Raw genomic sequence first — 26,801 nt, 5'->3', positions numbered from 1 at the left:
ATCTTCCAACCTGTTATGTGTCCCTACCAATCTCCCGGCATCAAAAAATATAATTAGCTTGCCATCGGTGTCCTTTTTCAGCTTAGCTATTAATATGTTGAATAGGGCAAGGATAAGTATCCTGCTAACTCCGTTATATTCTTTCTCATCATCTTTCTTCAAATGTCCAGACCATATGCTATCCTATCCAGGAGCAAGAGGGTCTTAACTTTTAATGTTCATAAGAATCATCAAAGAAGCTTGATAAGAATGCAAACTCCTGTGTCTTAGCTCCGAAGATTCAGAAGATCTAGGATAGTGGCTCAGGAATCTGGGTTTTTAATAAGCTGAATGTATCTAAATAATATTATGGAGAAAAGACCTCATTTTAAAAATGACACTCTATACTTTTTCTCATCCTATATGTCTCCCTCCCCTGGGTTCCTATAGCTGCAAGAAAACTTCGTGCTAACAAGGGTGCTATCTGTCTTATTCTCCAAGATATTTCTAGTGCATGGCACATTTCTAGGAATATTACAGGCTCAATAATTTTTTTGTTAAGTTAATAAATGGATCTAAAAAAAAAAAATAAAATAATAAAATAAAAAAAAAATAAATGGATCTATATTGTCTGTACCACTCATGTAACACATGAGTATATTAAACCTACTAGTATACAGGTGAACTCTCAAACTCAACTATTACCCAGGAATGACAGAAAATATGTAAAACACAGACTTGTGTCTTTCGCAGCACTTTGAGCATGGAACATTAGTCCATAAGTATTTATCAAGATAGGTAAGAGGAAATGAATAGAGATTCTAGAAACAAGGATATATGAGAACTTAACAACACAACTGACATATCAGTGGATAAAGAATGGAATGTTTAATTTTAAAAAGTACTGGAAAAATGAGCTATCCATAAGGAAAAATATTAGGTCCCTTCCTTATACCATATACCATACACACACACACACACACAAAAACTGTAACCAGATTAAAAATCTAAACAGGAAAAACAAAACTGTAAAATTTTTTGTAAAAAACTAGGATAGTATCTTCTTATGGGGCTAAAGAAGGGTTTTTAAAAAAAGATATACAAAGGTTTTATAGAAACTGACACACTTAAAAATATTAAAATTGAAATATCTTCATAAGAAAAAGACGTTAAGCTAATGAAAGCACACACCCCAGACTGGTAAAAGGTATTTTTAACACATAATAACAAAGCCTCTGTACAAAGAATATATCCCAAAAAATTTAAAATCAATTATAAAAGACAATTTAATAGAAAAATAAGCAAAGGATACAAACAAGTAATTTACGAAAGAAAACGACATGAAATCAGGAGAATAGAATTAAGAGAGAAACCCAAAAACTCTTTAATGCTGGCAAAAACTGAAATGTTGATGGTATCAAATTGAGACAGGGATGTGAGGAAACAGGAACTTACAAACTGCTGTGATATAAACTGATACCATTACTCAGAACATAAACTAGTAGTGCCCAGTAAATATTACTGGCACCCACACTCCTGGACCCAGAACGATCCTCCCACATGTATGTGCCAATCAGACACATGCATCTACTGCAGCACTCTTTTTAGTAATGACAGAATGGAAGCCACCTAACTGTCCACCAGCTGGAGAATAAATACACTGTGGTTGGTTGCATCTTACAATAGGACTTAACACACTCATATGGCAGTTAAAACGAACAACATCTACATGGATGGACTGTAAATACACAATGAAGCCACATAATCTCACAAATGAAAAAATACAAAACAAATTTTTGGTTGTAAGAATGTTTTAACACTATGGTAGTGTTCTGTTTAAAACATTTTTTGAGTATTTTTAAATACACAAAATTAGAATAGTGAAACCCCCTGTATTCATCACCTTGCTTCAGTCATCATTAACATTTGCCAAGCAACGGTACACACTTTTAAACACTAAACTCATGCTGAGGATGTGGCCACTCCCAGGGCCATTACAGAGCGCAGGGCGTGGAGAAGGGACCAGCAGGTCCCTGCAGGGCTTCCCCTCCGAACTGGAAAGACTTCCGACTGGGCTGATAAAATGCCTGGTTTAGTCGCTAAGGCACGTCCAACTCTTTGTGACCCCATGGACTGCAGCCCGCCAGGCTCCTCTGCCCATAGGATTTCCCAGGCGAGAATGCTGGAGTGGTTTGCCCTTTCCTTCTTCAGGAGACCTTCCCAACACAGGGATTTAAGGCGGATTCTTTACCAATTGAGCCACCGGGGAAGCCCAAAATGTCTGAGACAACAGGAAATAACCAGGATGCAAACTGACAGGTACACATAGAGAAGTCTTTCTCGAGAAGACACAAAACACCAAGCAGACTCAGAGGTTCTAAAATTCAAATCAAAACACTAAACATGGACTCCCTATTCCTCAGCATTCAGGAGCAAATAATTTGAGGTCTCTTCGAGCTCTGTGGGCACATGATTTCATCCTCTTACATGTTCTTGGAGAAGCAATAACATAGCTGCCTCCCCTCCAAAGACCCATCTTCTCTTCTCCCTAAACCTAGAGTTTGCTTTAATACCAGGGTAGCAAGTGACTTTCTGAGAGCTCTCTTTGCTCCTAATGTCACCCCCTTGCTTCCACGGCGCCACTGGAGGAGACGAGGAATGCCTCTAGCCTATCTCTGACACTCCAAGTGTCCAGTATGCTGTAGACCAGGAAGGGCTTGGAAGAACTGGTAAGCAAGGGCCAAACTGCATTATCTGGAAAGGTACACACATACCTCTTGAAGCAGTGTGCTGCTGTAAGGACCCAGCAGCTACTCAGAAGCGTGGCCCCACAGAGGAGCCTACCGTCTCCATGGGATGACCTCAGCCGGAGGGATACTTGCCAAGGCCAACTACCCCTAAGAAGAAAGTAAGCCACTCATCAGAAAAGCAAGGCACATCATCCAGTAAAACAATGACTTAGGCATGCAGGTAGGAGGAAAGGAGTATAAAAGGGACTTGAGAATGTGAACTCCTCTCCTACTTTGAGAATGATATTCCTACAACTTTGAGCAGAACACCCTGAAGATTTGCCTATAGCATCTGTGTGCATCGCCCCTAACTCTGACATCCTTGCAAACAATTTGTGTCTTCTTTATATTTTGTGATTTGAAGCATATTTTCTCCCTCACCTAAACACCCTAAAGAAGTTGTGTTTTTTCTTTTTTTTCTGTTGGTCATGCCACATGGCTTGCGGGATCTCAGCTGCCCAATGAGGGATTGAACCCGAGTCATGGCAGAGAAAGCGCAGTCCCAACCATCGGCACGCATGCTAAGTTGCTCCAATCATGTCCGACTCTTTGTGACCCCATGGACTGTAGCCCGCCAGGTCCAGGGAATTCCCCTGAAGACATATTTACTAAGCAAAGCACTGGTTTTCCATTTGTAAATTCAATAAACAAAAAAATTATATTAAGAATCAGTCAAGTCCAAAACAAATATATTCTAAATTAAGTAAACGTGTAGTTATACAATTTTTCAGACTTCCTGGTAAATCAGTTTGTTTCTGCAACAACAAATATATATATATATATATATATATATATATATATAATATATCAGGGGATAGTGATTTGAAGAACATGGTCTATATAAATAAATATAGGTCAAAGGGCAGTGAAATTATTGGTGTAATCTGTATTTAGTTTAGAAAATAAAATAAGAGAAATCCACTATATAATAGTAGAAAATGCCCCAATTTGTAACCCCCTCTCTGTATAAATAATTCTGTAATATGGAAAATCACTTCTGAAGAAACTTTTACCTTAAAGAATTCTTCCCACCAACGATCCGCTTCTGCCGAGGGGACAATAATCTCAAACCACAAACAGATGAGAGGGACTCTGAAGCAGAATGAGGTTTTTAATTAAACTACCACATTGCTGATACTGGAGTAGAGATACAAGTGACACATTTCCCTGCAGCTGCTTCCTCTATTTTAAAGTGCCTTTTCTCTTCAAATTATAGGCTATTTTTCTTATAATAAAAATTAAACGTTGTTTTCTCAGTTAACGAAGGCAACAATAATTCACAAGTAGACATGGAACTTTATGAGGCTTCCCACAATCAGCTCTGATGAGGTTTCATGGACTGTTGAGTGGTCTGGCCCTATCTAGTGCATCGTCCTTATGGTACCCACACCTACTCCTGTTCAGGAATTCGGAAATACTAAACAAGAGGACTACAAAAAATGATGATGATCTGAATTATTTAGTTTTCACAGACAACACTCTTCCAAGCTACATATACAAATGTAACTCAGAGAAGCAGAGCACATTCCCAGGAAGAAATTCTGACACAGATTTACATTTATTCAAATAGCATATTAATATATGGAAAGGATTTACTAAGCCAGTTTAAGTGGCAAAATGGATTTAAGGCTATACAGTCAAACATCTCAAAATAACAGATTTCTGTCAAGAGTATTAAAAAAAATCAGAGTTAAATTGAAAATATATGAAAAGGTGATGTATAAAAGAAGAGTAAATAAGGTATGACTAATTTTAAAAATAATTTTAGAAAGTGTGTGTGCGTGCTAAGTTGCTTCAGTCATGTCCAACTCCTTGTGACCCTGTGAACTGAAGCCTGCCAGGCTCCTCTGTCCATGGGACTTCCCAGGCGAGAATACTGGAGTAGGTTGCCATTTCCTCCTCCAAGGGATCTTCCCAACCCAGGGATGGGTAAGTATACATGTATAAAATACAGTATATACTGTTTTTCTATCAGAGTAGGAAGAAAGCGTAGGAATTGTGCCAAGACCACGAATGTCTAGTCAGCATTAATAGTCTCCATAATAACCAGGTAAAAGGGAGCAAACAGGAATCTCAGTACTAGGTATTTCTTCATGGAGGAAGAGGTTCAGCAATGTGTACCAAGATCACTAATTTGTCAAATGATCTCAGAGACATGCTGTCAAACCTTAATCCTCATCTCTTATGATATGAGTCCTCTACATGACCCTGTAAGTTAGAAGATACCAGAAAAACACAAGTTTCCAATAATGTTCCAAGTCAGGTCAATGCATATAATGCCAACACAAAGAATGATGTGCTATTAAGCAAGCAAAACCAAAAGTTTACATCATTCTGGGGCAAAGTACCAGATTGCAAGAAAGTCAAATTTAGTGAAAGCCATAAAATTCACTATTATAAAAAGGTTATAAAGTAAAACGAAATTCATTTATGAAAGGATCCCATCAGATGACCAAAAACTGATGGCTTGAGTTTTAATCACCTTATAGAAGTTAACAGGTCTTTCACCTCAACACAAAATCAACAAGTTAATAAGTCAGATTCAGTAATCCAGCTGGTCTAAGATAAAATCTTTTTATTTCAGATATGGTAGCATTGGGACCATGGAAAGGTATCAAAATGAGCACTGCTACACCTTTGGAAGGCATTAAAGCAAATGTATTAATAATGAAGAAATAAATATGGCATTTCATATTTTAAAATAGGTTTATTTTACATAGAAATATACTAAAATATTTCAGTTACTGAATTTTTATGTATCTCTACTGCTTAAGAAATTTTCCATAATCGAAAGACTTAGCTATGTTTACTTTCTAACTGTATTTAAATTACTGAAGGGAATTTAATTAAGTTACAGTCTATAGTTAGGAAAAACTGGCTTACCAAATCATGTTTATTTCATGTAATATATATGTGTGTATATATATATAAATATATATATATAAATATATATATATATATATATATAAAACAAAGCATAAAGGGTTGCAAATATTCTTCACACTCAAAAATGACTCTCAGATAATGAAGAATCATATTAACAATATCCAATTTATTGGATTGTCTTTAATGGTTATTAAAAGATGTTAGAAAAAGAGGATACTCAAGTATAGATATACATAAACAACTGTTCTTTTCATAAAACATAACCACAGTTTCCTCCAAAAGAGCTAGTTTTTCCCCTTCTTCACTTAAAGCAGTATTTGTTTCATAAAAATTAAGCTCAGTTTGTATGAACTCTTCTATTTATATAAGTATGAACTATCCATCACTGTATTATACTGAAAGATTACTTCTCATTTTCCTTACATTTTTAAATTTCAGAGAGTACAATCTACAAAAGATAATTTTCTTTTTGTAATTAATTTCAAAAACTATCCCTGTTAAGATATTAATAAGAGTGGAAGAAGTGCCCTTCTCTGATTCACCTTTAAATTTTCATTTCTTTCCTGCTTTTATGAAGCAAATATCATTTCTAACCTTCAAGGATACCAGCAAGTTTGACACTTTATTACATTCAAAGAAGGAATGGTTATAAATGGCTAAGAATGTCAAAGGGGGACAATCTCAGAGATTACAAAATCCTCTGAACCACTCCTTCCCCTGAACTCTGCCCTCTCTGGGAGTCCCACACAGGAAAGTTGGAGAAGAACCACTGCCTCTAAATACTAGCAGAAGGAAGAAGAGTTGAATATATTCTTATGGAAGGGAGTTCATTACCCAAGTGCTGCTCAGAATAATGACGTGGGGATGAGTATTCTTGGACCTTCAGAGACACGTCCCAGAAGGTGACATACCTTTACTACTGTTTCCTGATGCTTTTTTCCCAAAATAATCACAAATAACTCCCGCGTCTTCATTGTGGCGGCAGTTGTGATCTCCGATGTCTTGTTTGACACAGTCAGCCAGGGACCTCTCGTTTCCTGTGCACTTCACGTTGTCCATGTGGATGGGTCCCTCCCCTTCCCCAAAATACGCCATGCTCCTTGCTCTGGCTGGGCCCCTGGAAACAGAGCATTCTTGAGGATGTGGAGAGTCAGTCAATCGTACATTTGAATAAATCACAACATTCACTCTCATCCAAGTATATTTCTTAACTTTCATATATTAACATTGGCATCAATATGTGCTAAAAAAATTATTTTATGACTATCAAAAAAAAAGCTTGAGAGGTAATAACTATGCATTCTTTGTTATCATATTCCACGGCTTCTTGATTACATCTTAATTTCTAATAAGAAAGTCGCATGTCAAAATTTTAAGTAGGAAAAAAAATCTTCTCAAAAATATCTACTCTCTTCCAGAGCATAATACTCTCTTAAAAGTGGTTTCCAAGAAAATTATGAGAATTAAATAAATAATTACCTAGGGAGCTAAGAATTTTTAAAGCCCACTTTAGAAGTAAAAATGCACAATTTTTAACTGAGAAAGAGAAAACCAGGAACCATAGTTAAGAAGGCAGAATTACTTTAGGCATATCACTTTTCTTTGGTTTCTCTCTTTTTTTAATAATATATTACTTCTTATTAAATATCCAAATACAAAATTTTCAGTGAAGTATTTCAAACTAACACCATATTCAAAACTCAGTTCCTGTTAAATTAATGACATGATTATGAATGGCCAAGTTTTAATGTTTGAATTATAGGAAAATTATCCTTGTAACTTCAAGTTAGGGAAAGATTTGTTAAAAAAAAAAAAAGCATAAATGGTATACCTTAAATTAAAAGACTGATAAGCTCAACAAAAATTAAAAAATGCCACTTCACTAAAAACCACCAAAGAAAAGTGAAAAGATGAATTTTAAAGTTGATGAGTATGTATACTATATGTGTGTGTGTGTGTGTGTGTGTTGATGAATTCATTCTCTAACAGAGGAAAATAGCATATAATATACAAATAACTCAAATTTCATTTATAAAATAAAAAACCAGCAACCAGTAGAAAAGCAGGAGGGTTTTAAATCAAAAGAAACTGTCTTATTAAAAATGACAATATAGACTAGATTGCTAATATTAAAATAGTTTCTACTTAGTTAAGATAAGGTTATTATCCTTTCCTTATAGTTATGCAAGGAACTCAGGCAAAGTAGTTTATTGATATGGATTATCTGAGGAATTTGCTTGAATAATCCCCTTTCAGCTATGAGACCTGGCCTCACAGGCCTGTAGCTGGCAGTACACTCATTTCAAAAATGTACCCTAAAATTTCTTCTGTATTAGTAACAGCTACTCTGACATAAATTGCAAATAAAAATAAGATTTAACCCATCAGAAATACTTATAGTCATGGAAGATCAAATAGGCAACTTTAAAGTTACTCTTTAATTCTTTCTACATATAAAACTTTCAATAGTTGTATAAGTAAAAAATGCTCATTGTATCAAGTTTGCAAAAAAAAAGCATTAAAAAACCCCAACCACAAACTGCTAGCATCTGGAACACATTTATGGGAAAAATATTAACTACGATTTTTAATTGTTAAAAAAAAACTCTGTACAGACTAGTGGATCTCAAACTAAGTGGACAATTCTTATGAAGGTGGTTCTGCATCAAATTTCAGTGTAGGGGAAAAAAAAAGTATTTATTTCCTTACTGCTGCACATTTATTTTAAAATTTTTATAGGTTTTGCAAGTATATACATCCTTATATATTAATCTTTGTGGGCAGCTTAGATTTCTTCCCAGAAGTGAAACTTTTTATTCAACAGATATAAACATTTCTTAAGATTCTGGATATATACATTGTTTCATATAGGACAAGTCTTTGGAAAGCAAATTATGCATTTGAAATATGTACAATAAAATATGACTATTTAAAGGAAAGGTATTTTTCTGATTTACTTTGTACATCACAGTTCTGATCTGTCTGGAATTTATCTCTGTTAATATTAGTGAGGGATCTAGCTTTCTTTCTGTCCCTAAGTAACTGTCCTAATAACTCTTCCTGCTGATTTAAAGGGCATTTTTATTCACTTATTTATCATGCTTGTTAAGTACACAGGCCACCTCTCGGTCTTTATAGCTCAATAATTCTGCACATTAAAATTACCTTTGGGCACCTTTAAAATACAGCACAATCTGAACCCCACTGGATGTCAATTAAAGCAGAATTAAGATGTGAAGCACAGTGGGAGTGGGGCCAGGCCTGGGTAATATTTTTTATGTCCCAAAGTGATTTCCATGCACAACCAAGGCTGTTAACCATCACTGACCTCTTTGCCTCTTCCTATGCCAGTATCACATAGACTTGATTTCAGATGAACTTGGAAGTTAAGCCCTTCTCCCCAACCGTCAAACACACCAAGAAAAACTTGGTGTTTTTCTTCGAAGTTTTTCTTCTTTTTCATTGAAAAAGTTTTTCTTTCTTTCTTTCTTTTTCATCGAAAAAGACTTCGATGAGGAGAGCATTTAATGTACAGATTAATTTCTATTTTGTCTTCCCATTCACAGTTGTGGAGTATCACGAAGTCTTACAGCTTCTGTAAAGATTTACTAATAGCTTTTGTTCACATAGACCTCAATTTTTGTGAAATTTATTCCTTGAATTTTTTTGAGTTTTGTAGTGAACCCGGGTCTCCCGCATTGTAGGCAGACGCTTTACCATCTGAGCCACCAAGGAAGTCATAACTTTTATAAAGGACATTTAAAAAAATTTTCTACTTAGCATATAGGAACATTATTGCTTTTTAAAAAATATTTATATTTCATATTGTTACATTAATAAACACTAGTTCCAGTGTCTTTTCAGATGATCCTCCTGGGTATTCTAGGTGGACACTGCATTATTCATATAACAATTCTGGCTTTTTAAAAATTCTAGTACCTCAGTTCTTCTTAATGATTAGTGGAAACTCCAGATAATACTGAGTCATTGCAGTAAAAACGGGCAAACTTACCTGTTCCTATTTCATACTTGTTTGTGATAACACAGTTAAGGTAGTTTTATGCTATTCTCAACATCCTAGGAAATATGAGGCAGGAATATTGATTTTTATCATGTAACTTTTCAACAGTACTATGATAATCATATATGTTTTCATTTATAGACAATACGCCAAAATACAATAAATTGAGTGCTTCAGCTGAACTACTCTCATATTCTTATAGAAAACTTGTTTGAGTGATAGTGTTCTAATATACTGCTGATAAATTCATTAATATTTTGTTTAGAATTTTTAGTATAGATTCATGAGTTTTCTTTTGTGTATGAATCCTTGTCTAGACTTAAAATCAAGTTATATTAACTTCATAAAGTGAATGGAAAGACTTTCATCTGTTTTTTTGCTATACAACAACGTTTATATTAATAACTCAGGAGCAATCTGTGTCTTAAAGACTGGTCAAAACTCTTCAGCAAAGAGTCAAGAGTCAGTTCTCCTGTCATTAGTAATTTATTTTAATTTATTTGGGTTTTCTATCTTTTGTATCAACTGTAAAAATTTTTTGTTTTGGTTTGATTTTTTAGGTTTTTTTTCTTTTTTTATGGCTATGCTGCATGCTTGTGGTATCTTAGTTCTCCAACCAGGGCTTGAACCTGGGCCCCCGCAGTGAAAAACCAAGGCCAAACCACTGGACTGCCAGGGAATCCTCTTGATAATTATATTTTTTGCTGAAATGTACAGTTTCCTAGACAATTGTTCATTTCGTCCAGATGTGCAAATTCATTAGCTAAAAGCAATTTTATAGTATTCTACAATTTTTAACCGTCTGTATCTGTGCTTATATTTCTTTTCTCTAACGTTTACTTATATTCTCTCTTTTTCTTAATCAGAATTGACAGAAATTGTTATCTCATTAATCTTTTTTTAAAAATGGAAATAATTGCTGATAAATGCCTGTGTAATGAAGAGCAATTTGAAATTCAAATAGCCATAATTTGAAGAAAATTGAAAATTAATAACATCCTGAAACTAATATCCAAGATGATTCCCATCAGTTTTGGGTGTGAGGATGAGCAAAGGTAGAGAGCAAATAACAATAAGCTAAATGTCTTGGTATTTTTCAAGAAGGGGAAATTACAGATAATTTGTGAAATTGGTAAGAAAATATCTGAATATCTTTGCTAAAAATTTAAAGAGAATTTCTAGTAAAACAAGAATGCTGAAATTTCAGACAACTAGAGGTAGCAAAGAAAGAATATTAGATTGCTTGTGAATCAGAAACTGGAAGGTCATATAAAGAACCAAAAATAAAGCATGATAAATAGCATAAAAGTAGATGACAGGTGGAAATAAACATGTTGAAAATAAAACTAGACTCATTAAATAAACCAAAAGGATGATTTCTGAGCAATTTACCAATCAATGCACAAACTAAAGAGAATGTACCATTTTAGATATATCAACAAGTAGAACTAGAGAACATTCTAACTAATAAAAGTACATAATTAAAGACATTCTCAAAGATACAGTAAAATCTAATACATTTTTCTTTGACTTAAAAAAAAAAACTAAAGACTGTCTCACCTATAGGGACTTCTGAGTTACAAGCATGAAGTAATTCATAGCTGATAATTTCAGTGAGACAATAGGCTCTAATACACAAGTCTTTAAACTGAGACCTGGGTTTGATCCCTGGGTTGGGAAGATTCCCTGGGGAAAGGAAAGGCCACCCACTCCAGTATTCTGGCCTGGAGAATCCCATGGACAATCCATGGGGTCGCAAAGAGTCGGACACGACCGAGCGACTTTCACTTCACTTCACTTAAACTGAGTATCAAGTCCTCCTGGGAGCAGATGATGATTTTCCAAGAGATATGGGAACTGATATGGAGATCATCAAAATCCATGTGTATTCTCTCCTAAAACTGGTCTTGCTAAGTCAAGATCAACCTCTCTTTCAAAATTTCCCTTTCCCCACTACACAAAGGAAAGGCATGCATGCCTTTCACTCAGCCAAATCCAGCCACAGTGCACTGCTCCGAGATGTAAAAGCCTCTGAAGTGGCCAAAAGGACAGTTCAAAACAATGATAGCAACGATGCCTCCTGTATCCAAGGACCAAGAACCCAACCCACAGGTCTAGGAAAGTTTTGTCAACTTTTCTTTCCATGTTGAAAAATCATTTATCAAATTTGTTGTTCTTAATTAGTTGTGTACCAGAAATCATAAAATCCTGAGAGCAACTTGTTAGAAGAATTTTTCTCTATCTCACTCTGCATGTGTACACACACACACACACACACACACACACTTTTAAAACAGTAACATTAGGATTCTGTGGGGAAAGAAAATTTAAACTAAAATTTCAAGGACAAAAGGAACTATGCAAAATTTGTGAAGGTCAAAGAAGAACTTATTCATGTATTTTTTAAATGAATGACAGTATCAAAACACTATATTTATGTTTTACTGCATATAATTAAAAGAATGATGTAACCTCAACTTTTAAATGTCACATACAAATATGCCAGAAATTAAACTCCTTGCAGCTATTTAAATGTAAGATTAAAAATTAGATACAGTTACTTTTAGGTCTCTATTAAGGCAATAGGGATGGGCTTCCCAGGTAGTGTTAGTGGTAAAGAAGCTGCCTGCCAGTGCTAGGAAACGTTAAGAGATGCGGGCTCAATCCCTGGGTGGAGAAGATCCCCTGGAGGAGGGCATGGCAACCCACTCCAATATTCCTATCTGGAGAGAGGAATGGTACTCCTGTCATGGACAGAGGAACATGGTGGGCTGCAGTCCACAGGGTTGCAAAGAGCTGGACATGACTGAAATGACTGAGCACACAGGCAAAGCAATAAGGATACACCCTGTGAGGATTCTTTTAGGGGATATAACTCTAATAAACACAGAGTGCAAGAGCAATGTCACACTGAAGCATGCACTAATGGAATCACACAAAGTTCAAAAAGAATGGAATCTCCATCATGACTATTTAGTCCTAATGAGGTTAGCTGATAGCAACACATTCTCTCTCAACCCTCTAAAAGCAATGTGCTCATATGCTAGACTTTGTCAGACATTATGTAATATACGATTAAAGAGTGCCGTTTACTTTCTGTTCACTCTAAGTGCACCTATATTAGTTGCCATTCATGTTCCTGATTTTTATTACTTCATTTCTGTTTCTTACATTATGAAAAAGCTAACGTTCTTTTGATTCTCAGTATTTCCAAGTACTAATCCTCAGGGGCAATATAGCTGGTGGGGGAACAGTTCTCTGGTATTCTTATTAAGAAACCTCAAGTCTTCTGACATCGTCAAAGCTTTCTGGATTGATTTCTACAAATAAATGCTTTATTAAAGATTTTTAATAATTCAAAGTAGACATGGGGGAAAAAATCCCCTATTCTCATCACATACTTATTTATAATTATAAGCTCTTATATGAAATTCTATCTCCTCTCAGTGGGAAATTATAAAAACAAGTATACGTTCAAATATATGTAGACTGATCAAAAGCTAAATGATTCTCTTCTAAATACTATTTGATGGCAAATTGTAGCTTGTACACTAGAAGATGACCCTCCACTTTGTCACAGTAACATTAAATTACTGATTTATGTATCAAGAAGCTTTATTTTAGAAACAATTATAAAGTAAGGGGCTTCCCTGGTGGTTTAGTGGTAAAGAGTCTGCCTGACAACGCAGGAGACATGGGTTCAGTCCCTGACCCAGGAAGATTCCACATGCCAAGGAGCAAATAAGCCCCCAAGCCACAACTATCGAGCCTGCGCTCTGGAGCCCGGGAGCCGCAACGACTGAGGCCACACGCTGCAACCACTGAAATCCAGGCTCCAGAGCCTGAGCTCTGCGGCAGGAGAAGCCCCCACCGTGAGAGCCCACGCGCCATTCCTGGAGGGCAGCCCAGCTCGCCGCAGCCAGAGTCTGCACCACGGAAATAAACAGATGCTTTTAAAAATAAAAACCACCATGAAGTAGGATCTTTTAATGCTTTTCTTGATACTTGCTACAGAAATATTATTGAAGCAATTGGAATGGCAACTAGGTCCAAAACTGAGCAGTAAATTGAAGTAGGATCTAAGTAGTCGAAAATAAACTTTGGGTTAAAACTTCAGGGAAAAAATTTGAATTTTTATCAAAATGGAAATAGTTTTAAAAATAAAAGAATATTCTGCATGGGAATAACCAGTTAAATTTATCAATGTTTAAGATACACACAGATGTGTAATTAAGGATATATTTTAAAATTCACACCACTATTAGTAATCCAAAATAAGCCAGGCAAATTGTTTATTGGCTTAAATTTCATAGACCTCTAAACTGTACCATATTCTATATATATTTGCAACTCTAAAATCAATCAGACTTTTCACTGTCATTTGTGGACATGCATAAAGTCTCCAACGATTTTGAGTTTCCCAGTTGAGGTCTCTCAAGGAGATAAACTACCTTTCTAGTTCACCTCAAACTGGAAATAAGTGTCTGTTTCCCACCTCATTTAGTGTCACATTTTTCATGCTATATAACTCATGCCTGAATGAAGCCTAACACACTTATTTCCTTCATAAGGCACATCACAGCCTTCTTCATTCAGGAATACTAGCCAGCACGGCAGCACAATGCCTCAGTTCAGTTCAGTTCAGTCGCTCAGTCGCATCCGACTCCTTGCGACCCCATGAATTGCAGCACACCAGGCCTCCCTGTCCATCACAATGCTAAGGGGCATTTTAAACAGAGAAATCGTTAACAAAAAGGTGCAGAAATGCAGGGGAGGGGAAAGCATTAGGAGACTACAAAAAGGGCAACTGCTTGCAAGCATGAGAGTTAAAACAAGAAGGCAGAACATCGCTTGGTTTGACCTCAGCTCTAGAAGCAATGGCTCAGTATTTCCTAACTTAATGTTCACAGTGACTTTACAGAACGTAACTACTGCAAATAACAAGAACCAACTGTAATTTCAGTAACAGCAGAATCCCTTATAAAACTACTGTGTTGCAACATAAATCACAGAGAAAAGGTTAATATGTTTGGCTGACAGAAGCATTGTTAGGAATGCTGTTGTTTTTGTTTAGTCACTAAGTTCTGTCCGACCCTTTTGCGACCCCATGGACTGTAGCCGGCCAGGCTCCTCTGTCCATGGGATTTCCCAGGTAAGAATACTGGAGTGGGCTGCCATTTCCTTCTCCAGTGTTATGAGTAATCAAGAGTTATTGGACTATTTGTTATTAGATAAAAGCTATATTTCTTAAGTAACATAATGTATATGTCTTGTAAGAGTATAGAAAAATTTAAACAGACTCTACTTCATATTTCTTTACCATTCTGAATCAAGCCAGCAGGTTGCCAGTATTTTCAACTGAATCATAAATACTAATTTTATACAAGAACAAGAGTAAAAAATCATACATTTTGTCAAGCAACCATCCCAAATAATAAGGTTTTCTTACTTGTAGCCAAGTTGTCGACAGATCACAGTTGCATCCTTATCAGTCCACCCATCATCACAAACTGTTCCCCACTGGCCATTGATAAAAACCTCCACTCGTCCTTCTTTCTTATTTTCTCCATCCATCAGTCTGATGGGGAAACCTAAGTCGAAGTTAAAAGTAATACTCATTATTATTTTTATAAGAGCCAAAACAAGTTAACTGATGTTAAAGCATCAGAGACTTTATAAAATAGTATTTGCTTTTGAAATGAACTAAATATTAGATGGACAGTGAGAGAGAGAGAGGACATACCAATTTAGGAAAAAAAACAAACTGTATCCACTTCTGCAATATCTTTTGAAGCCTTGAGGTCAGAGTGCTTATCTTGCTCAACTTTATATTCCCAGCACTTGAAACAGTGCCTGGCATTATAGAGTACACATAACATCTGTTTATTGAATAAATGAATATATAGCACTGTAAAACTGTGTATTATTTTATTACCTCTAACTTCTAGTTAGTAAAAGACATTAACTTGGAATTGTTTTTGTTCTACATCTACTCACTTATCCACGAACATACCTAGAAATTATATTCCAAAGCTAGGATTTTTAAGAAGAATTTTTAGATATACTTCAGGATGCATGAGTAACTTGAATGATGGAAGAGAAGAAAAAAAAAATGCAAGCAACTAATAAGGACAATTTCCATCTCAGGCTTCCTATTTACTATTGATTCCCAAGAAAGGGCTTAAAGTCATAAAAATCATTAAAGATGTAAAAGTTGAGAAACCGATCTCTAGCAAACTGGGGATTTATCTGAATTATGCAAAAGAAATGATTTGTAGAGTTTTTCATACATCTCTACTGACACCAATAAATATGGTTTTGTTTAATTAAAAGCCCTCATTATGGCTTGCATACTGCCTGCGGTCGAATTGTGAAGCCATTAGAATGGGTTCTAATCCAATTTGTACACAGAGATACACAGAAGGAAGATGTTGTGAAGAGACAGGAGAAAACAGCCACCTACAAGCTGAAGAGAGAGGCCTGGAACAGATCTTTCCCTCCCAGTCCTCAGAAGTACCCAACCATTGTGCACACCTTGATTTTAGACTTCCAGATTCTAGAAGTGTGAGACAATAAATACCTGTTGTTTAAGCCACCCAGTGTGTGATTTGTTACAGTAGTCCAAGCAAACTAATACACTTTCTTTACATTATCTAGTTACTACAAGGATTTCCAGCTTGCATCTCTAAGATTGATAAGGATTCAAAGAATACCATCCAACATGGTGAAATTATCAGAACCTAGGGAGGTGAGGCAAGCAGCTAACAAACCAAGTATCATTCAGTATGTGTTCAACCCCATGTATGTAATCACTAGATGACATTATTTAACTGAAAGAAAACACAGTTGGCAAGATAGATACATCCTACTTTGATTGCTCGAATTCTTTGTTGCCCCAGAGTTGCTGGCTCTCTAATCTCTGATCATACCCACTTCATGGAACAGGCATCATAGTGGAATACAGCAAAGTCAAAATAACAACCTTCTCTATGCGTTGTTTACATTAGCTAAAAAATTTTTGTAACAGGCATGTTACAAAACACATTATATTTAAAACTTTACATTTCTTATTATTGTACCTGAAATTTAGGGATTCTTTGTGAGAGGAGCAAGGGGAAAAGTGATTCTCAAAGAAAAAATTTAAGGAGATGAAATTCTTCAAGTTTTCGATTTTTACACTTTTTAGATCTTTGGTGCAAAATTAAGAAATAATACACACATGGAATTAGATCTCCACATTCCATCCTAGTTGTTTTATGGGCAGTTTTTCACATTTCATAAAAATAATAATGATAAAGTATTTTTAAAGCCTAAGTTGCATACTTTGTAAAAATAATACATACAATATTTCTGAACCTAATTTTAGCCATTCATTCTATTAAATCATTGGATTTTTGATGCTTGAAGGGAAACTGAATGACAGAAACCATTCTATTAATACCACCTAAGTTCTTTTTGTTATAGCAATAATAACATATGTGATTTATTTCTAAAATCTTAAAATGCTTGGGAAAGCTAAACAGGGTATATATTACCTTTCATTATGTATCTCAAACTCTGATTACAAGTTTTCTTTATTTCAATTTTCCTATAAAACTGATTTAATACATTATTTTTAAGAAAATAATGTTTTTCCTAAATAAAGATAAAATCTAGCATAAAAGTAAAAGTTGAACTTTATACTGTAAAACTCAAGAGACAATGAAGTGTGAAAGATATCTTTGTTAAGATTTAATATTCTGACTTTAGAATTAATGCAGCAGGGCAAGTAAGTCTGAGATAGGATGTGGAAAATTCGGTAATTAATAAATTTATTTAAATTTTTTAGAAAGAATGCAGTATTAAAATAAGAAATCTACATATTTACCATCCCACAAATCTCCCCCAACTAACATAGGCATTAACCACATTGTACTAAATCACCTTTACTGACCTAGAATATTGTTTTTGAGCATTCCATCTACCACACACCTAAAATTAAGTGTCTACTGAACTACTACTAATTTTGAGAAAAGTTTCATTCACAATTAAACTTAAGGTCAATGAGTTGCCTTCAAACAGTTGAATACTCTAATAGTCTAACAGCTCTTATCATAGAGCCAAAGAAGTGAAAAAAACTCGATTGTTTTTAAAATGCACCATTCCATGATCTCTTTCCTAAACTTCTGTTTTAATTATGCAGTCCTTTTTGATAAGTGGGAAAGTAATGATCTCTTTTGGATGAATAAAGGGTAATCTGATTCTGTTGCAAAAGAATAATTTGGCTCAGATATAATGTTCTTTGGACAAATGAATAGTTAATATATTACCAAAATTAGGACCAAAGAATTCATAATAATGGTCTCATATTTTATTAATAATTATCACCCTCAACTTTTTAAATTTTTTAAAAATACATCAAAATAATCCTAGAAAATTAAAGATTTTAAGGAAATTGAAAGGATTAGTTGTCCTAATTGTATGTGTATATTTAACCACACAGATCTTCAGAGAACTGAGATTGTAGTATTTGGTATGCTTCCCAGATGCCACTAGTAGTAAAGAACCCACCTGCCAACGCAGGAGAGAAAACAGACAGGGCGGGGGGTTGGGGGGTGATTCATCCCTGGGTCGGGAAGATCCCCTGGAGGAGGGCATGGCAACCCACTCCAATATTCTTGCCTGGAGAGTCCCATGGACAGAGAAGCCTGGCAGGCTATAGTCCAAAGGGTTACAAAAAGTCAGACACGACTGAAGTGGCTTAGAATACATGCATAGTATTTATAATACTTCATCACATGGAGTTCTGATGGAATATGCCTAAATAGATCACTCCATGATCCAAATACCTGCTATCTGGGGCTAAGAGGTTCCATTTCTAGCAAACAGGCTCTATCTCTCCCAACCACATCACATAATCCTAGGAGGATCATAAATCCTTTATGGGAAGAAAGTAGCAAGGGAGGAGACCAAACAGAAACAATTTAAAATATGACCTATGAGGGACAGGGTGAAATGCTGCATTTCTACCTGGTATCATCAGTGCTCGATTAGTGGGTACATCACTATGATCTCACAGGGCAGAGTACAATGAGGAATCAACAGACACTTTGACAAATTAAAGTATGCGTGCTTAACTGCGTGCTCAGTCGTGTCCCACTCTTTGTGACCCCGTGGACTATAGTCTGCCAGGCTCCTCTATCTGTGGAATTTTCCAGGCAAGAATACTGGAGTGGGTTGCCATTTCCTTCTCCCTTTCCTTCCCGACCCGGGGGTCCAGCCCACGTCTCCTTCATTGGCAGACAGATTCTTTACCACTGTACCACCAGAAAATAGTTAATCCTGTGGGATTCAACACACCCCGTTATTTTACAACACAAAGATTCCAGCTTCAGAGTCTCAAAACAGGAGGGTATAAAAGGGGCTGACTCAAGCCCGAGGTGAGACTTAAGGACCACCAGTGGTTATTGCAACATTTATGTACCAAAGAATACATGTATAGATACAAACAGGGCTATGGTAGAGTCCTGGCAAGTCTTCTGAATATCTCCCTCTATACTTTTCATTCATATTTATTCTGGCCTCCTCATCAGATGTTAAGTCTGTCAAGGATATATAGTAGTTTCTCTCTGCTCACAAAAGGACCTTTATCTAAGAATATTTAAGGTCTTCCCTGTAGCTCAAATGCTAAAGAATCTGCCTGTAATGCAGGAGACCCAGGCTGGACCCCTGGGTCAGGAAGATCCCCTGGAAAAGGAAATGGCAACCCACTCCAGTATTCTTGCCTGGGAAATCCCAGGGACAGAGGAGCCTGGCAGGCTACAGTTCATGGGGTCAAACAAGTTGGACACGACTGAGTGATTAACACCACACACAAATATTTTAGACTGTTAGATGAGCTAAGTACCTTTTATCTGACTATAAGTCTGATGAAATTTGGAATGAGGGGTAGTAGTGATGCTAATGGGTTTTTAGTAACAGGATATCTTAGAAAGATAGGTGGGCTGTTTACTCCAATGGACCACCTTGGAGTCCAGTGAGAAACTGAAAGATCTAGGTTAGGACACAGCAATGGTTGGCTGGCAAGCAGTGAGTGACAGGGCCTCAGGACTAAAGGCAAATGAATCATGGAGGGTGGGAAAGAGACCTATGGTTTTGTTCTGATTTATTTTCAATCCTTTCTCAAACAGTTCATTAGAATTCAAGGAAAATGAGAGGCAGAATAGGTGACTAACCAGTTGGGGAATGGACACTGCAGTTTCTTTCTTCCATCTTTCAGATACATGAGAAACGCAGGCTCATAGGTAGAGAAAAACTGGAGTAAAATTTTGTAACATTGGTGGAAAGACTCAAAAGACTATTTTTCTCTGAAATCAAATTACTAAAAATTAAAGCATCTGGGGAAACAGACTTTTTGAAAAGCCAGAGACGAGAAATGTTTCACATTCTGGACCAGTGGCTAGATGTGCAGTGGCTACTGGATTTTGAATACTCAAGAGCTGTGGCAGGACCTCACCCAGGGAGAATCTGAATCCGTTCCCGCCGGGGTAGCAGGAGATGCCAACATCTTCCCGATGACTGCAGTCATGACTTCCCCAGGGTCTCCGCGAACACTGAAGGAAATTGGCTTCCTTTCCTGAGCAACTGACACCATTCAACCATATGGGTCCCATGCTCTCTTCAAAGTGGTTTGCAGAGGCTTGTTTGCCATATCTGTGGCAATAAAATAAACATCAGGCTCACAACTGCTGTCTCTTGTTTTAAGGAACCACAAACCATAAAACAAGCAACCTCATTAAGTGATGACTTCAGAGGGTATTTGTTCTTTCTCCTATCCTGAGAATTCAGTTCTAACAGTGGTGTTCACTACATCACATATTTTGATGATCTTAACAATGTTTGATTGATTGAATGGGTAACGAGTGGATGATTAATCCTATTCCCCCAACCACTCTTGTGTTTTGTCTACAATTTAACCCACCATCCAGAGAGAATGCAGACAGATAAATGTCAAATTCCTGACCGTGGAAATAAAACAGTGCACCAGATGGTGAGAACACTCATATCAGCCTCTGAAAGCCTTCTGAGGGCGTTTGATTTCAGTAGCTCTCTAAGCCCCTTTCCTATCCTGTCTTCCAAAATAAACCGTGTGAGGATTTTCCTGGAGGTTCAGTGGTTAGGATTCCACACTTTCACTGCCAAGGGTTGCTGGTTCAATTCCTGGTAGTGGAACTAAGATACTGAAAGCTGCATGGCGCAGTCAAAGAAAACAAATAAAAAATAAAAACAAAATAAATGTATGTATTGGTTCAGTGATTTCTCAAGCATCATTCCAATCCATGATGAAACCTGGATTTTAACCCATCGAAATCAGAGTAATAACAGTGTTTCTAGCTTTTTATAAGGTTACATAAATCTGATTTTTTAAACTTTCATGAATTATATTTGTGTTTCAATTGACTTTATTTGTAACACTGCCCTACTGAAAAAGTCTAAGTGTATTATATATACACACTGTAGAAATAGGAAAAATTCACTAAATTAAAAATTAGCAAATAAGTCAATCTCTACCTTCATTCATCTTCTCCCCAATTTGGTTCTTTTGTTCTATAAAATCCAAACAAGCCTCCAGAAATCCCTGGACTAAAAGATATCTGAAGAGTCTTCTGATTGGTCTATATAAATAATTAAACTCTAACTCATAAATTTTATGTTAGTCACTTCCATTTCATTTTATTATTTTTGTACTAAGAATATGAAGAGATCTTTTGGTCTGAAAGAGGAATTTTCCTAATTTTTTCCCATGCGCTTATTTATTAATTTTATTTAACATGATGAACATTGCAATAAATTAAAATGCAACTTTCAGTGTCATTCTAAGACTTCTATTTTGCTGACTAATCAATTCTTAGCTAGAAAAGTAATTATCCTAAATTCCATACTCCCATCACTTTCAACTTACACCAGGTTTCCACAAAATGCAGCAATCTGATTACATCTGTTCATGTCAATTATGTAAGAGACAGCAAGAGGCCATTTTACTTTGGGATTTCGTTTGTATGAAGAAACCCAGAGTTCACCCTCTTTTTCATTCCAAAAGAGCATTCTCTTTCAGAAATTCCTCTGTAAACTAAAATGTAAATGTAGCAGGTGCCTATTCTACCTTCTAATGCAATCACTTAGAATTTTAACAAATATTGAGAACACTTTCAGAACCATTAAGTTCTGATACTCTGTATATGCAAGAAAAACTGAAAGTATCTGTGAAACAAAAATAAAAAATGGAGAAAAAACTCAGCATTTATTCAGTTGTTTTCACTAGTAAGGAAAAATATGAGAACAGTAAACAATAATATTTTTGAATTTTTCTAAACTTGTGAAAATGGGATACAGTTCTCAGACTAACAGAGATTTACTCAGATGAAATGGCATTTTAAAGTAATTCTTATTAATTAAATACCAATATTTATTTGGCTAGCATGTCATAGCCCTTGACCTCATAATTATAATTAACTGCACTGCCCATGAAAATTCAAAATATTTGTCAATCACATACATCTATACCTTTGTGATGTCATTATTTACAACAGGCAAATTTAAACTAATTTAAATATTAAGTAAATTATAGTATGAACATCATCAGTTATGATATTAAAAATTATGACTACAGTAATATAAAGTAAAAAAGTGAATAGTAAAATTATATATCTACTACTAGAGCTGTTACAAAGTTATACACAAGTTTTAATAATGGAAAAATTAGGGGTAGTTTTTTATTTTCTCTTTTTTCCATATCTCTAAAATTTTATAGTACTTTTACACCTTCAAAAATATATGTTTAAACATAGCTTGAATGAAAGCATATTTTTAAGTTTTAATAAATATTTGCAATTAATTCTATCTCAAGAAATAATATAATTTTGCTTATTTCTTTTAAACATGAGACAATTACTTCAAGTATGACATAGAAATATGGAAAATAAGAAAGAATGGGCATTCACTGGTTTCATTCAGATACTAGCTCAAAGGCATCATTTGCAATTACTTCAAGCAACTTAGGTCTTTACTCTGGAATGCATTATGTGTGTGACATGAAATATATTGCTCAAAATGTGATACTCAGTTTTTAAGAGAATGAGGTCAAGGGTGAGTTCAAAAGGTCATCTCATGACAAGAAAGCTGTTTTTCTCAAACAAAAGTGATAATTATCATCACATTATGAGAAAGGAAATAATGTAATACCAAAGAATTTGACATTGGACTTCTCTGCAATTTTAAACACAGTGATGTTATTACTAACAGCATCCAATAGTAGCAATGCATCAGGATAAAACTGAACATTCACAGCACAGTCTCACTTAAACAGACAAAATGGGACTTAAAAGTCATCCATGGCTCCAACCAGTTATTCAAGAAGGGGGGTGGTGGCAGGAAAGGCAAATGAGAAAAACAGCAAGATATGGTTATTTATCTTCAAAGAGAATGTTATTGTTTTTTAATTGCTGAACTTCCATATATAGATAGGGAGATAAGAGGGGTAGGAAGGTAGGTAGAATAGACAGGTAGATAATGATTGAGAATATATATTGTTAGTATTATAGACATTACAAGTAAGGGTAACAAAATAAGACTTTTAAAAATATAGCTTGGCATTTAGCTATCTCGTATCAACAGATCTTACTTAAATCCCAGCTGTCGGCAAACCACATAGGTATTAAGATCAGTCCAGCCGTCACTACAGACAGTCCCCCACTGGCCCCTGTGATACACCTCCAGGCGACCCTCGTGGCTGCCTTTACCACCGGCAAGCCTGATGACGCCATCTGCGACAAGAAGGAGACACGGAGACTGAGCAAATAACGACCAGAAAAAGGCCGAGCAACGTGTTAATTTCATGACACATATCATCCGACCCAGATCTCTCTCTAGGCCTTTTTCTAAACTCCTACTAGAATTGTCCTTGGTAGCTCGGACAGTAAAGTCTTCCTGCAATGCTGGAGACCTGGGTTCAATCCCTGGGCCAGGAAGATCCCCTGGAGAAGGAAACGGCACCCCATTCCAGGATTCTTGCCTAGAGAATCCCATGGACAGAGGAGTCTGGGGGACTACGGTCCCTGGGTTGCAAAGACTCGTTCACAGCTGAAGCGCCTCAGCACACAAGCATAGGACTGTGCTCAGTGATCTGAGGTCATTAATGGGGCTGCTCCTGAACAAAGTCATAACACATATCTGTCCTAACAAAATACTCTCCCTTTTACTTGTACTCCTGTGTCTAAGTAGAAAAATATACTCTGATATAATTCCAAAGTAATTATTTAGATTTCTCCAGATTAAATAATACTTGGGAAATTTCTTACGGCTTTAATCTCCTTGCTGCTGCTGCTAAGTCGCTTCAGTCACGTCCGACCCTGTGCGACCCCATAGACGGCAGCCCACCAGGCTCCGCCGTCCCTGGGATTCTCCAGGCAAGAACACTGGAGTGGGTTGCCATTTCCTTCTCCAATGCATGAAAGTGAAAAGTGAAAGTGAAGTCGCTCAGTCGTGTCTGACTCTTAGCGACCTCATGGACTGCAGCCTACCAGGCTCCTCCATCCATGGGATTTTCCAGGCAAGAGTACTGGAGTGGGGTGTCATTGCCTTCTCCTTAATCTCCTTAAGTATGAGCACTATTTGTCATTTAAATTTAAAAAGTATAAAAACACAGTAACTTGGAAATAGCTGAAAAATTTAACTGTGAATGAAAAAGTACTGAAATATGAAGACACAAAAAGCTATCCTGGTTAAAGAGTGATCTATCATGTCAAAGTATTTATTATTATTCCTTAGGCTTTCATAAAGGATTCCCTGGTGGCTCAGATGGTAAAGAATCCACCTGCAATGCAGGAGACCCAGGTTCAATTCCTGGGTCGGGAAGATCCCCTGGAGAAGGGAATAAAAACTGGGGTGCAAGTTTTGCCTTTGTTCTTTTATCGATAAATCAAATCTAAATTTGAATCTTCTGAAATTAGATGAATACTTAATTCCCAGAAAATCCTGTAAAAAGCTTCTAAGCAGATACACAATATAATAAATTCATTCCCCAAAAAATATAAGAGGCCATTTCCATCCAAAATAATCCAAACACTGTCCCTCCTCCCAAATGAAATATATAAATAATCTTGGGGGAAAGTCATACTTTTCATGAATCTCTGGGATCATTCAAATTAAGGTCTCCTAGCAATAGAATCATTATTAATGTAAAATTTCACTGTTTGCAAAGCCTTGTTACACCTGTTACCTCATCTGACCAGCAACACTACAAGACTATCCTCATTTCAAAGAGGAGGAAATGGAGGCTCAAGAAGATGAAGTGCTCTGGCTTACCATCTGGTATAAATTTTCTATTTATTTTGTGTATAAATGTGTTATTCTAATAAAACAACAGTGTGTACAGAACTATGTAAATAAAAAAGTAGACCTTCAGCATTTCACAGTCTCTAGGAAGTATTTCATTTGACTTTTTTTAAGAAATATTAAAACCCTAATTTTTGTCTTCAAGCTCTTTTTGCTATAGAAACAACAGATTTGTGATGACCCAACTTCTCTTGCCCGTCCATTTCTCTCTTCTTCCCCCCAAACATTTAAGTACGTACACACACACTCATTTGCACTCAGACATGTCCCTCTTGCAACACAAGACATAGCTTGACAAGCACGCTGTTGTTTGGAACAGTCTGAATATTCAGCACAGCAAAGGTCAACCTGGTTCTTTAATAGTGTGCTTTAATCAACAATCCCATCAAAATAGTTTTACCAGCTATAAACACATTCTGAGAGTCAAGACAGGCTAGTAAGTGAATGGACTAAACATATAATTATAATACTTAACATCCTAAATTTATCATTGTACACCGATTCTGACTACTGGGTACTATATGTTGCAACAAGATCATATGTTCATAATTACTTTATAGGATTGTGTAGCTTTCAACTGAAAAATTCAGAAATATCTATAAATAAAGAGACAGCATTTTAATATACAGCATATATTCTTTTTATGTCTTATTTGGGGGATTTATTTGTAAGCTCATTTAGTAACATTAGCCAAATTGAGGAGGGAAGTTAAGCCCAAATAGGGGTGAAGGCAAGAGTGGCTAGGTTGACAGGGTGAAGTTCCTACCTGTTAGAGGGGTACAGGACACTCCAGCATCTTCTTTATGGTCACAGTTATGCTCTCCCCAGGAACTCTTCGGACACTGCTCAAGAGAAAGCTCATTCCCGGTGCAGCGTACTTCATCCAACATTACTGGGCCAGACCCTTCCCCAAAACGCGCCTGACTCCATGCTTCGGCAATGCCGCTGGACAAACATAAGAACAGAAGTCAGATCAAAGCTTAGTCTGACCTGTTTCTTCTTTTGCCTCTGGCAAAGGTAAACTTATGATTAACTTATAATTTTCCTTATCAATTCACTCCATTGTAGCTATCTTGGTCCATAAAGTACCAAACTAAGAATGAAAGAGCTACAAGCTAGAGTCTGGGGCCCTGATGACTGTGGAACCACCGTACCAACCTTGAGTTGACTATCTCTGGTGTCTGGAGAAAGAAAGAAACTCTTGTCTTGTTCCTTGTTGTTCAGTAACCCAGTCGTGTCTGACCCTTTGTGACCCCACGGACTGCAGCAGGCCAGGCCTCCCTGTCCCTCACCATCTCCCGAAGTTTGCTCAAGTTCATGTCCATTGCATCAGTGATGCCGGCCAGCCATCTCATCCTCTGATGCCCTCTTCTCCTTTTGTCCTCAATCTTTACCAGCATCAGGGATTTTTCCAATGAGTCAGCTGTTCACATCAGATGACCAAAATACTGGAGTTTCAGCTTCAGCATCAGTCCTTCCAAGGAGTATTCAGGGTTGATTTCCCTTAAGATTGACTGGTTTGATCTCCTTGCTGTCCAAGGGACTTTCAGGAGTCTTCTCCAGCACCAGAGTTTGAAGGCAGCAATTCTTCGGCGCTCCGCCTTCTTTACGATCCAGTTCTCACAACCGGACATGACCACTGGGAAGACCACATCTTTGACTATACAGACCTTTGTCGGCAGAGTAATGTCTCTGCTTTTCAACACACTGTCTAGGTTTGTCACAGCTTTCCTGCCAAGAAGCAAACACCTACT

The 26,801-nt window shown here is 36.4% G+C and overlaps 1 protein-coding gene across 1 annotated transcript in view; it reads right to left on the bottom strand.

Annotated features, from left to right (window-relative positions):
- PRSS12 (serine protease 12) overlaps window positions 1–26,801 on the bottom strand; it is a 76,282-nt gene that overhangs the window by 16,734 nt on the left and 32,747 nt on the right. The window contains exons 3-9 of the mRNA XM_043871063.1: window positions 25,814–25,992; window positions 23,336–23,477; window positions 20,171–20,367; window positions 15,125–15,266; window positions 6,566–6,771; window positions 3,782–3,860; window positions 2,754–2,876 (exon numbers count right to left, since the gene is read on the bottom strand). Coding sequence (XP_043726998.1) covers window positions 2,754–2,876; window positions 3,782–3,860; window positions 6,566–6,771; window positions 15,125–15,266; window positions 20,171–20,367; window positions 23,336–23,477; window positions 25,814–25,992 — 1,068 coding nt within the window. The remainder of the gene's footprint in view (window positions 1–2,753; window positions 2,877–3,781; window positions 3,861–6,565; window positions 6,772–15,124; window positions 15,267–20,170; window positions 20,368–23,335; window positions 23,478–25,813; window positions 25,993–26,801) is intronic.

This window comes from Cervus elaphus, chromosome 17, assembly GCF_910594005.1.
Source record: "Cervus elaphus chromosome 17, mCerEla1.1, whole genome shotgun sequence".
Lineage (NCBI taxonomy): Eukaryota > Metazoa > Chordata > Mammalia > Artiodactyla > Cervidae > Cervus > Cervus elaphus.
The sequence above is the reverse complement of the archived record's forward strand: the minus strand, read 5'-3'. Positions and strand labels throughout refer to the sequence as shown.